At 47.8% G+C, this 12,349-nt stretch overlaps 1 protein-coding gene across 1 annotated transcript; it reads right to left on the minus strand.

Moving 5' to 3' along the window:
• Positions 1–1,883: 1,883 nt before the first annotated feature.
• On the minus strand, positions 1,884–10,364 carry LOC129712743 (calmodulin-like protein 4). Its single transcript, XM_055661439.1, has 4 exons — positions 9,971–10,364; positions 5,722–5,862; positions 4,224–4,412; positions 1,884–2,903 (listed from the first exon to the last, which is right to left on the minus strand). Exons 2-4 carry the CDS (start codon positions 5,786–5,788, stop codon positions 2,806–2,808), a joined length of 354 nt encoding a protein of 117 aa, XP_055517414.1. The 5' UTR covers positions 5,789–5,862; positions 9,971–10,364; the 3' UTR covers positions 1,884–2,805.
• Positions 10,365–12,349: the final 1,985 nt, after the last annotated feature.

Raw genomic sequence — 12,349 nt, forward strand, 5'->3', positions numbered from 1 at the left:
ATAAAAAAGCTTGCGGAGGACAAATGTCAGAAACACAAATTGTAACGGGGAAGTGATTAAACTTTGGGGAAGAGAGTGTAAATAACCTCAGGAATATGCGGGAATCAAATGTGTAATCAATTAAAATAATTAGAGGGATTAATATTAAAAAGCAGGGCTGGAGACATTAATCGGGGCGAAGTCCTCGTATCCCCAGGCCTTGATATCTTTCATTCCGGAGGATATAAAGAAGTAGTCGCAGGGATACTGGTTGTTATCTAACAGCCCTGTCCCACAGTGCGAGTTCATTCCAAGAGCTCTCCCGAGTTTATAAAAAATCAAACTCGTGGTAAGCATGGAGAATGAACGTAGCGGGTACATCGGAGCTCGGGGACGTCTCTTAGCGCTAACGGCAGGCACTCGGGAGGATTCGCTAACGGCAGGTAAGCACGGGAAGACTCGTGAAGATTTTTCAACATGATGAAAAATGTCCACGAGAGCCCCGAGTACTGACGAGCGGCCATTACCGTAAATCTCCGAATCAGGGCAAACTCGGGAGAACTCTTGGAATGAACTCGTACCATGGGACAGGGGTTTAACTAAATTCTTTAGATTACGGTAAAGGGCTTGTCCCACTTTCACGACCCAATTCATGACCTCTGCCGAGTTTGCCCTTGACTCGTGCTCGCAGCATGGTCGTCACGAGGTCGTAGGTAGGTCGTAGCAGGTCGTGATGCTAGTCGTAGGTACTCGTGGCATCAAGTAGGTCGGGGCATTTTACTAGCATGGTGAAAAATGTCCACGATTTAACAAGAGGTCATGAATTAGGTTGTGAAAGTGGGACAGGCCCTTAAGGTTTCTGTGGATTGGAGAGTGGTGAATGTAACTTTGCTATAAAAGGAGGGGGAGAGAGAACAGTGAATTATGGCCAAGTTAACTTCACATTAGTAAAAGCTGCAATTTGTCTTAAACCAGGTGGTTACTAGGTCAATGGGATGGGACAAAATCAGCATGGATTTATGGAAAGGTAATGATGTTTGACAAACCTGCTGGAGTGTTTTGTATCGGTTTATTATTGTCACATGTATTGAGACACAGTCAAATCTTACTAAACATGAATACATTCAAGCCCTGACACAAGTTGATAGACACAAAATGCTGGAGTAACTCAGCGGGACGGGAAGCATCTCTGGTCAAAAGGAATGGGTGACGTTTTGGGTCGGGACCCTTCTTCAGGCTGAGAATCGGGGGAGAGGGAGTCTAGAGATATGAAGGGTAAGGTGTGAAAACCCCAGATCAAAGCAGACGATGATCAGAAAATGTAGAATGGTTAATTGTTAGCTGGGGGGAAGGTGACAAGGAGGCATGCAATCAGTAAAATTAATCAGAAGGACAGAGAAACTAGTCATGTAGGAAGGAACAGCAGAAGCTGGTTTACAACAAAGGATCTCGACCCGAAACGTCATCCATTCCTTCTCTCCAGGGATGCCGCCTGTCCCGCTGAGTTACTCCAGCATTTTGTGCCTATCTTCCTTGCACAAGTACACGGGTAGTGTAAAGTGAAATATACCAGAGTGCAGAATATAGTGTTAAAGTTCCAGAGAAATTACAGATAAAAAAGGTGCAAAAATAAGTTTTGCTGATGTAACTGGTAGAATGGATGAAGGGGAAATGTATGGAGTATTCCAAGGATCAACGCTGGGCCTCAACTATCTACAGCAATGTCTACATGAGGGAACAGCTGACAACACAAAATTGGGTGGGGTAGTGAGTTATGAGAACGCAAAAAAAAAACCTCATGGCAGTTTAGTTTCAACAAAATTCCCATTCTTGCTTTTACATCCACCCCTGGGCACAGTCTCCCTCCTACCCCCCCCCCCCCTGCACTGCACAGCACAGCACAGCAACAGGCCATTCGGCCCGCAATGTCCATGCCGAACATGTTGATTTAAACTCATCTCCTCTGCCTGCGCATGATCGCACAGGGGTCTGTTGGGTTGAATTGACAGTTTCTGTGTGATAACATTCCATGTGGTAGCCGTGCCTTCAGCTAAAAAGGTCCTTAGCGTCAAAATCCCTCCCTAACCCCTTAGTTGGATATGGGCCAAATGGGACGAGCATCTCGTTAGCGTGGACAAGTTGGGCCGGATGGCCTGTTTCCGTGCTGTATGACTCTGACTCCATCATCCTTTCAACCTCTCTCTTGAACACATTGTTTGAAACCTCCTTCTCCTAACTTATATCACGTAACATCCACAGCAACTTGGGGGAAGACTTTGTTTGAGAATGTTCCTTTGAGGTGACTCGTGGTGTTTTACCATTGTTGGTGGTGCATTGATTGAAAATTGCTGGAAACATTTAAACTTATGCTCTTTTGTAATCATGTCTTGTCTTGCGGCTGACGGGTTAGGGTGCAACAAAAGCTTTTCACTGTACCCCGCTCGGTGCACGTGACAATAAACTAAACTCAAACTCAATGGTGGAAATCAAGAGTGCCAGAGATATTTACAGCGAGAGAAAGTAATGTTTGGAGCTGTGACTTTACACTAAACCCTGTCTAGAGGAGAAATTCAATTGGTGGGGGTAGACTGAGGATTAACGCAAGGAAGGTCCTCGCATGAAACACGGGCGCTACTTGTGTGGGTCGGGGAACAGTGAGGCGTGATGTTCACCCAGAGAGTTGGGCACTGTGATGGGGTGGACAGAGAGCATTCTTCTTGGGTGGTCCTCCTCATAAGATGCTCTCATCTTGTAGAAGAAGCCGATGTCCAACCAGGCAGCAGATTGACGGGCAGGTGAGGAGCTGGAGCTGGATTCTGAGGAAGCTCAGTAGTCCGCAGGAGGCAGGAGGATAGCCCGGATGAAGTCCTCGTATTTCACGATTCCATTCGGGGAGATATTGGCTTGTCGTAGCAGCTCATCCACTGTAAGATCGAGGCGCAAAGTTTAGTTCAGCACAGATATTTCTCAGCTGCTATAAATGTATCGAAGACATAGAACATAGAACAGTACAGATCAGGAAGATGCCATTCACCCTACAATGTCTGTGCAGAACGTGCTGCCAAGATAAACTAACCTCATCTGCCTGCACTTGATGCATTCTCTGCTTATCCATGTGCCTATCGTAAGAGAGTGGTGAATCTCTGGAACTCTCTGCCACAGAGGGTAGTTGAGGCCAGTTCATTGGCTATATTTAAGAGGGAGTTAAGAGGGAGTTAGATGTGGCCCTTGTGGCTAAGGGGATCAGGGGGTATGGAGAGAAGGCAGGTACGGGATACTGAGTTGGATGATCAGCCATGATCATATTGAATGGCGGTGCAGGCTCGAAGGGCCAAATGGCCTACGCCTGCACCTAATTTCTATGTTTCTAAAAACCTCTTAAAGGACCCTCTTAATCCCACTGCCTCATTCCCACCTCCGTCTTAACCTTGTCGAGGAGCTCGATCGGAAATGTCACCTATTCCTTTTCTCCAGCGATGCTTCCTGACCTGTTGAGTTACTCCAGCCTTTTGTGTCTGCCCGTCCTAACGTCCACCTGCTCCTCCTCCTTCTTGCGATGTATCCGATGTGGCCCCTTGTTGGCCCTGCCCTTCACCCATGGTTCCAGCATGAGGTGGGACATGGGGCCCGGTGGCTCCTGGCTGTGTGGAACCAACACTGCAGAGCTCGAGATCGGGGAGGCCTTCAGTCAATGCCCTGTGGTTGCATTCTGGCCTGGATCACCGGGGATTCACTCCCACCTCACAGACACGAGCGTGCGATCCAATCTGTAGCCCGAGCACGGCACTGAAGGATGACGTACCATGATTCTGATGAGAAATTCAACCCTGGCGTCTCCCTCTGGTGAGAGAAGCAAAGCCAACAAGCTCTCCCTGTGTCCTGACATTAACCAATATTTACAGGAAATAATCTTGTTGCTAATAATAGCAGCCTATAATCTCACCATCCACTTCATTGCTGTTTGTGGGATCTTATAGACTATAGACAATAGGTGCAGAAGTAGGCCATTTGGCCCTTCGAGCCAGCACTGCCATTCAATGTGATCATGGCTGATCATCCACATTGTGGGATCTTGCCCCATTCCCTTCACTCCAACAATGACCCTGTCATTTCTACAGTGGACGAGCTGCTGGTCATGTTGGTGATAAAAGACTTTGGAGCATCTTGAGCTTGTAGAAGATGATATATAAATGCAAACCTTCCCTTTCGGAGCTCGATGGGGGTGGTTTGTCTTGTTTCCTCACCTTCCCTGTTGGTCAGTTTCTCCCCCATCTGGGTCAGCTTGGTCCTCAGCTCAGTCGCTGTTAGGTAGCCTCTTTTCTCTTTGTCAGCCATCAACATGGCTTCCCGGATCTCTCTCTCGGGATCCTCCTGCTGTTGCTGCCGGTGGATGATGGCCAGGAAGGTTGAGAAATCCAGCTCGCTGTTTCTACCTGGTGCAGAAAGGCAAAGGATCGACGGTTTCCACCAGCTCTGCCACTCCCTTGCCTCTCCCCCGAGCCCAATGCGGCTTCCATTACAATTCCCCCTCTCCCCCTCACATCCCCAGAGGGCTGTGTTACTGTTGTGCAGTGGAATCCCAGCTGGTTGTTTACCTCCATCCCAGGGGATCGGAGGCAGCTGCACTCCACCGCTTTACTCACCACTAATCAACAGTAGCACTTTAGGATCTGTTTTACAATCTCTCCATTCATAGTCATGGAGCGATACAGCACAGGAACAGGCCCTTCGGCCCACTGTGTCCATGCTGACCACCAACCACCCATTTGTTCCAATATTCCTGTATAAACAGATTTTATTCACCCCATCCTCTCACAGCTCCTCCCAGATTCTACCACTCGCCTACACACTAGGGGCAATTTACAATGATTGATTAACTTACCAACTCGCATGTCATTGGGATGTGGGAGGAAACCCATGTGGTCACGGGGAGAACGTGGGAACTCCACACAGACAGCATCCGAGGTCGGGATTTAACCCGATTTTCTGGCACTGCGAGGCAGTGGGCTCCACCAGCTGAGCCATTGTTCTATCCGTATGCAAAGTCCTAAACTCATTCTCATTTGCCCTTCGTCTCTCGCTCCTGGTTAAGCAAGGCATCCTTGCCCTTCCCTTTCTCTGTCCATCTCCCACGCTCCGCATCTTTGCACTTTCCTGCTCCTGATCATTCACTCTTCCCCGAGTTGTGTCACACAAATGACCATTCCTCTCCCTTCAGCTGCCAGGAACTCGGGTTCTGGGGTAACCTCCCCACAAAACCTCTCGACCTGGCCAAAATCCTGGATTACATCTAGGTCCCTAATCTACACAGAGGATACACAGGCCATTCGGAAAGTGCAAAATAAGGCATGAAAATCATCCAAAGATTAAACAGTTGGGCTGAGCGGCCACTGTCCACACTGTACACTTGTGAGAAGGGCTGTGCAGCGGTAGAGTTGCTGCCTTACAGCACCGTAGACCTGGGTTCGATCCCAACTACGGGTGCTGTCTGTATGGAGTCTGTATGTTCTCCCTATGACCGCGTGGGTTTTCTCCGAGATCTTTGCTTTCCTCCCACATTCCAAATACATACAGGTTTGTAGGTTAATTGGCTTGGTGTAAATGTAAATTGTCCGCAGTGTGTGTAGGGTAGGGTCAGTGTGCGGGGATCGCTGGTCGCTGCCGACTCGGTGGGACAAAGGGCCTGTTTCCTCGCCGTATCTCTAAACTAAAGGTCCCCTTATATGAGGAAGTTGCTGATACCTATTTTATGATGCAGCATGTGTCTCTCCACCTCTCCAGGAGTGGGCTTGGTTCCCAAGCATCGCATCACTGTGATCAGGTCGCCAGTAGATATCTTGCCTTTCCGAGTCTTGTCGTACAGGGAGAAGCACTCTCTGAATTCTGCGGAGACAAGATGTGGCGAGTTACAACACAAACCATCACATCAGAGTGGGCTGCCTTGTACGCCCTTCATCCCGTGAAGCTGTATGGGTGGAGCTCAGAAATAACAAGAGGGTGATCATCTTGCTGGGAGTGTACGATGAGCTGCCAAATAGTCAACGGGAATTAGCAGCACAAATATGCCAGGGTTATCGAACATAGACCATAGTTGTGCGGCACGGTGGTGTAGCGGCTGTTCGATCCCGACCCTAGTCTGTAGGGAGTTTGTACATTCTCCCAGTAACCGCGTGGGTTTTTTTTCCAAGATCTTCAGTTTCTTCCCACACTCCAAAGATGTAGATGTATGTAGGTTAATTGGCTTGGTGTATGTATAAATTGTCCCTAGTGTGTGTAGGATGGTGTTAATGTGTGGGGGATCGCTGGTCGGGGTGGACTCGGTGGGGCAAAGGGGTATTTCCGTCCTGTATCTCTAAACTAAACTGTACAGCACAAAAACAGGCCCAGAATATCTGTGCTGAACCTAATACCAGGACCATCTCTTATCTACCTGTGCATAATCCATATCCTTCCATCCCTACATATCCACATGCCTTTCCAAATGCCTCTTAAATGCTACTATCATATATGCCTCATCTACCGACCTTGGCAGATCATACCAGGCACTCACTGCCCTCCGTGTAAAAATTACCCTGCAATCTTCTTTTAACTTTGCCCCACTCACTTTAAAGCTATGCCCTTCCAATGTTAGATTTTCCTATCCTGGGTAAAAGATTCTGTGAAAGATTCTACGTTATCCATGCCTCTCAATTTTACCTACTTATCACAAGTCTCCGTGCAACCAGAGAAAACAATCTAAGCCTTTCCAACCTCGCCCTGTAGGCAATAACCACTAATCCAGGTATCATTCTGATAATCCTCCTCTGCACCCTTTCCATAGCCTCCACATTCTCCCTGTAATGAGGTGACCAGAACTGCCCCCAATGCCCGAAATGTGGCCTAACACAAAGTCCAATAAAACTGTATCATGACATCCTGGCCTTCAATGCACTGACCTATAGAAACATAGAAAATAGGTGCAGGAGTAGGCCATTCGGCCCTTCGAGCCTGCACCGCCATTCAATATGATCATGGCTGATCATCCAACTCGGTATCCTGTACCTGCCTTCTCTCCATACCCCCTGATCCCTTTAGCCACAAGGACCACATCTAACTCCCTCTTAAATATAACCAATGAACTGGCCTCAACTACCTTCTGTGGCAGAGAATTCCAGAGATTCACCGCTCTCAGTGTGAAAAATGTTTTCCTCATCTTGGTCTTAAAAGATTTACCCCTTATCCTTAAACTGTGACCCCTTGTTCTGGACTTCCCAACATCGGGAACAATCGGGAACTATGAAGGCAAGTATACCATATGCCTTCTTTACCACTATCCCTCTGTGCATAGAAACATAGAAACATAGAAATTAGGTGCAGGAGTAGGCCATTCGGCCCTTCTAGCCTGCACCGCCATTCAATATGATCATAGCTGATCATCCAACTCAGTATCCCGTACCTGCCTTCTCTCCATACCTCCTGATCCCCTTAGCCACAAGGGCCACATCTAACTCCCTCTTAAATATAGCCAATGAACTGGCCTCAACTACCCTCTGTGGCAGAGAGTTCCAGAGATTCACCACTCTCTGTGTGAAAAAAGTTCTTCTCATCTCGGTTTTAAAGGATTTCCCCCTTATCCTTAAGCTGTGACCCCTTGTCCTGGATTTCCCTAACATCGGGAACAATCTTCCTGCATCTAGCCTGTCCAACCCCTTAAGAATTTTGTAAGTTTCTATAAGAGATCCCCTCTCAATCTCCTAAATTCTAGAGAGTATAAACCAAGTCTATCCAGTCTTTCTTCATAAGACAGTCCTGACATCCCAGGAATCAGTCTGGTGAACCGTCTCTGCACTCCCTCTATGGCAATAATGTCCTTCCTCAGATTTGGAGACCAAAAACTGTACGCAATACTCCAGGTGTGGTCTCACCAATCAATGCTGTTGAGGGTCATGCCATTTATTGCATACCTTCCCTCACAAAGTGCAGCACCTCACACTTGCTTGAACTAAACTCTATCTGCCTTTTCTCCGCCCATTTCTGTAGCTGATTTACATCCCGCTGTATACCTCGACAGCCTTCCTCCCAATCTTGGTGTCATTCGTAAATATACTAACCAATCTTCTTCACACAGAGGGTGGTGTGTACATGGAACGAGCTGTCTGGGGAAGTGTAGGGATGGCTGCAATTATGACATTTAAAAGACACTTGGACAGGTAGGTGGGAGAGGAAAGGTTTGGGGGGATATGGGGCAGACGTGGATGTGGGATTGACACAGATAACATGGTTGGCATGAACGAGTTGGATTGAAGGGCCTGTTTCCGTGCTGTGGGCAGCTTCATAAATATATGGACCAACCCTGATGTTCACCAGTGTCGGGGTCTGTGCAATTGTTGCCAAGGACTAGGATTCCTCACGTCTCATCCAGGCCCAAGGCGCCAGATAACAGGCTGCCCTGAAGCCCTTTGTCCACTGACCCCAGGATCAAACGGAGACCCATTTTGAGGTGATGAAAGGTTCATTTTTGAAACGAAAAATGTGAAAGATTTCAATCTTCAACCATGACCTCTGTTTCTGAATTCAAAGCTGTGGCCAGCGGCTAGGATCAGGTGTCCTGAATTAAATAATAAATTATCTCTGACAGTTATCAGAGAGTACAACAAAGCCCAACCTGAAGCAACCTGAGATGAGCCAATCGACAAAACTGCATCTATTCACCTGATTAAATGTCTATTAAATTGTTTATCGTGCTCTGGATGTGAATGAAAGGAATACCGTGCATTATGTTTAATTAATGTGTTGCAGTTTTTCTCCCCTCCACCTTCTGCTCATTCCAGAACATCACAGAATAATTTCCCAAATAACCGATGGTTCAGAGGATAGACACAAAATGCTGGAGCAACTCAGCGAGTCTGGCAGCATCTCTGGAGTACAGGAGTAGGTGACGCTATGGGTCGAGACCCTTCTTCAGACAGAGTCAGGGGAGAGGGAAACTGGAGCTTCAGAGTTTGGTACGGAGCATTCCTGGCTCCATAGGGTTTGAATCCCACTCCGGGCAACCTCAGCCCATGTAGATGGGAAACCATGCTCTTATTTCCTGGTCTGCTTCCTGTGGGATAATGTGTGGTGGAAAGGGAAGTCCACCAAATAGGTATTGGGAGGGCCATTAGTCAATGGCTGCAGCCTCTGAGGGCCGGATGGGGCAGCTGTTGTGTTTATAAGGCCGCGAATCCTCCCTCACACTGTGGGAAGAATGAAGGTGGAGCACGATTTTCTATTTGAAGCTGATGTTCGTTTGCGGGTCATACATTTATGAAGCTATACGTACGGGGAGAGGAGCTATCGAGGTTGCTCTAAATAGTGCTAGCATGGACTCGAGGGGCTGAATAATCTCCTTTGGTGCTGTAAACATTCTGGGACTCTCTGTGTGTCTTGTCCATCTAAGAGCGTGGTGGAAAAATATTGTTTTCCCTCAATGCCAAGCATCTTGGAGATTCTGTACCCCAGACCCCTGCAAAGGCCAAATCACGAAATATATTGGAAACACAATGGAACTGCAGATGCTGCTTTATACCAAAGATAGACACAAAGTGCTGGAGTAACGCAGGCAGCATCTCTGGAGGAGATTACTCTGGACTGTTTTACTCACCAAATATATTACCAGGCCAAGAGAAGAGGGATTTTTCAGCTAAAATGGAATCTAGGGTTATAGAGGTCGGGGCTGGAAGTGGAGATGAGGCCAAGGAGAGATCAGGCCTGATCTTATTGCCTGGAGCAATATGCAACAAGGAGGAATGAAGGGATAAGGAGAGAGCCTGACAGCACAGTAAGGGGAGGTTTGCTCAGGCGGCAGTGAAGGGGAGTGACCAATGGAGGTGTGTTCCAGAGAGTAGCGGCCTGCGTACAGGAGGAGAAGAGTGGACAGTAAATGGCTGCCCTGGAATTGGAGCCAATCCCAATAAACTTCAACGAATTAGTCAATAAAAATCCTTAACACAATATTAATGGTTATACTCACCTTGGATTTGATCTTGGGTAAGAAACTTAGCCTGTTAAAAAGAAGATACAATTATTGCCAAGTGTGTCAACGCCAGCAACTATCTCCAAACCACAAAGGTTCTCCCGGGTTTTTTACCATGTTTTTTTCACTTTCCTTCCTCCTTTCTTCTTTTACCTTTTCGCAGAATATTTGTTGCTCTCGGTGTGATCCTGGACTGCCCAACCTTAACCTCTGTCTCTCTGATTATAGTGTAAAGTCCACCAATCAACAGGGTGGATTGCAATAAATACTCTGGTCGCTGTGGTTACAGGATCAGGCTTTCCACACGGTCAAATTCCAGCAGCCAGCTGTCAGTTCATCTGACATGTACGCTCACGCTCACACACTCACACTCACGCTCTCTCTCACACACTCACGCTCACACTCACTCTCTCACACACTCACACTCACGCTCTCTCTCACACTCACGCTCACACACACGCTCACTCACACACTCACACTAACGCTCTCTCTCACACTCTCACGCTCACACACTCACGCTCTCATACGCTCATGCTCACACTCACTCTCTCATACACTCACGCACACACTCAGTCTCACATACGTTCACACTCATGCACACTCTCATACACTCACTCATGCTCTCACACTCTCTCATACACTCACGTTCACACACGCACATCTCTCATACGCTCACACACTAACACACACTCACGCTCTCCCACTCAGTCTCACTCTCACACACTAACACACACTCACGCTCTCCCACTCAGTCTCTCTCTCACACTCACGCTCACTCATGCTCTCACACCGTTTCTCATACACTCACACTCACTCTTTCATACACTCACGCACACACACTCAGTCTCATACTTTTAATCATGGTCACACTTTCATTCTCACGCTCACGTTCATGCTCACACACACTCATTCACACACACACTCATTCACACACACACACATTCACACACACTCATTCTCTTCTCTCTCACACACACACACACACTCACACTCACACTCACAAGAGTCTCGACACAAGCACAGACAGAAGGGGGGGGGGATCTCTCTCTACAAGGGAGCAGGGGCACGTAATAGATATTTATTTACGTCATTTCACGGACTTGCCACCAGTCGCTTCAGCGGCCTGGAAGAGCCTGTGTTCGTGTACGTTGACTGCAAGTTGTTGCATCCCCTGTTTGAGTATCTAAAGGTGCTGCTCCTCGGGTTGTGGCTGCGTTTCACCCGATGCTCCTGATCTTTGGTCACCGACCATGTGGGGGGAATCTCCCAGTCAGCTGTTTCAAGGCCAGGCCAAGATGGCCATTCACGGTCCAGGCAGCGAGGATTGTACCCCGAGTCACAGCCTGGCCCTCTTCTGGACCGACGTCCAGCCTCGTGTCCATGGAGAGGGAGCATGCCTTGTTCACAGGGACTTTGGAGGCTTCTGTGAATGCTGGTCGCCGCTGAGTGGTTGGGTGCGTTGATGGTCGATGTTTGCAAACTGCACAAATAACTGTTTGTTACTGCAGTATATTGTAAACTGTGAATTTGTGAGAAAAGGTCAGCTCTTTGTTAAGGAAAAAAGTGTATGCCAATAAATATGCACAAGAGCATCTGCTAACACAAGCCTGTGGCACAATGGTTGAATTCTGAGACCAGGGCTCACCAGGAAACTTCCATTTAAGGCAAAAATGGAGGTTTTTATTTTCTCTCTACATTTAATTTTTTTTGGAACTTGGTTCGGAATTAGGAAGGTTCTTGAGATGAAAGAGTTAGTTCAGTTTACTTTAGTTTAGTATAGAGATAAAGCATAGCCCACTGAGTCTTTGAAGTGTTGCGAGGAAACTGGAGCATCCGAGGAGAAAACGCAGTCACAGGGGGAACGTTCAAACTCCATACAGACAAAACCTGTAGCCAGGATCGAACCTGGGTCTCTGGCGCTGTAAGGCAGCAAGCACCTCTACCGCTGCGCCACCGTGCTGCCCGTTACCGAGGATGGTGGGGAATGCATTTAACACGATCCACGGTTACCCTGTTAAAACAGGGCAGCACGGTGGCGCAGCGATGGCGTTGCTGCCTCTGGAGACCCGGGTTCGATCCTGACTACGGGTGCTGTCTGTACGGAGTGTGTACGCTCTCCCCGTGACCGTATCCTCAGAGATCTTCGGTTTCCTCCCACACTCCAAAGACGTACAGGTTTGGATGTTAATTGGCTTGGTATAAGTGTAATTTGTCCCTAGTGTGTGTAAGGCAGCATTAATGTGCGGGGATCGCTGGTCGGCGTGGACTCAGTGGGTCTGTTTCGGTGCTGTATCTCTAAAACTAAGCAAGATTGGGGGATTTGGTCCTGCTGCTGATTTTCATGTCTCTTTGTCAGAACCACCCCCCTCAGACAGA

Source organism: Leucoraja erinacea, chromosome 33 (genome assembly GCF_028641065.1).
Source record: "Leucoraja erinacea ecotype New England chromosome 33, Leri_hhj_1, whole genome shotgun sequence".
Classification (NCBI taxonomy): Eukaryota; Metazoa; Chordata; class Chondrichthyes; order Rajiformes; family Rajidae; genus Leucoraja; species Leucoraja erinaceus.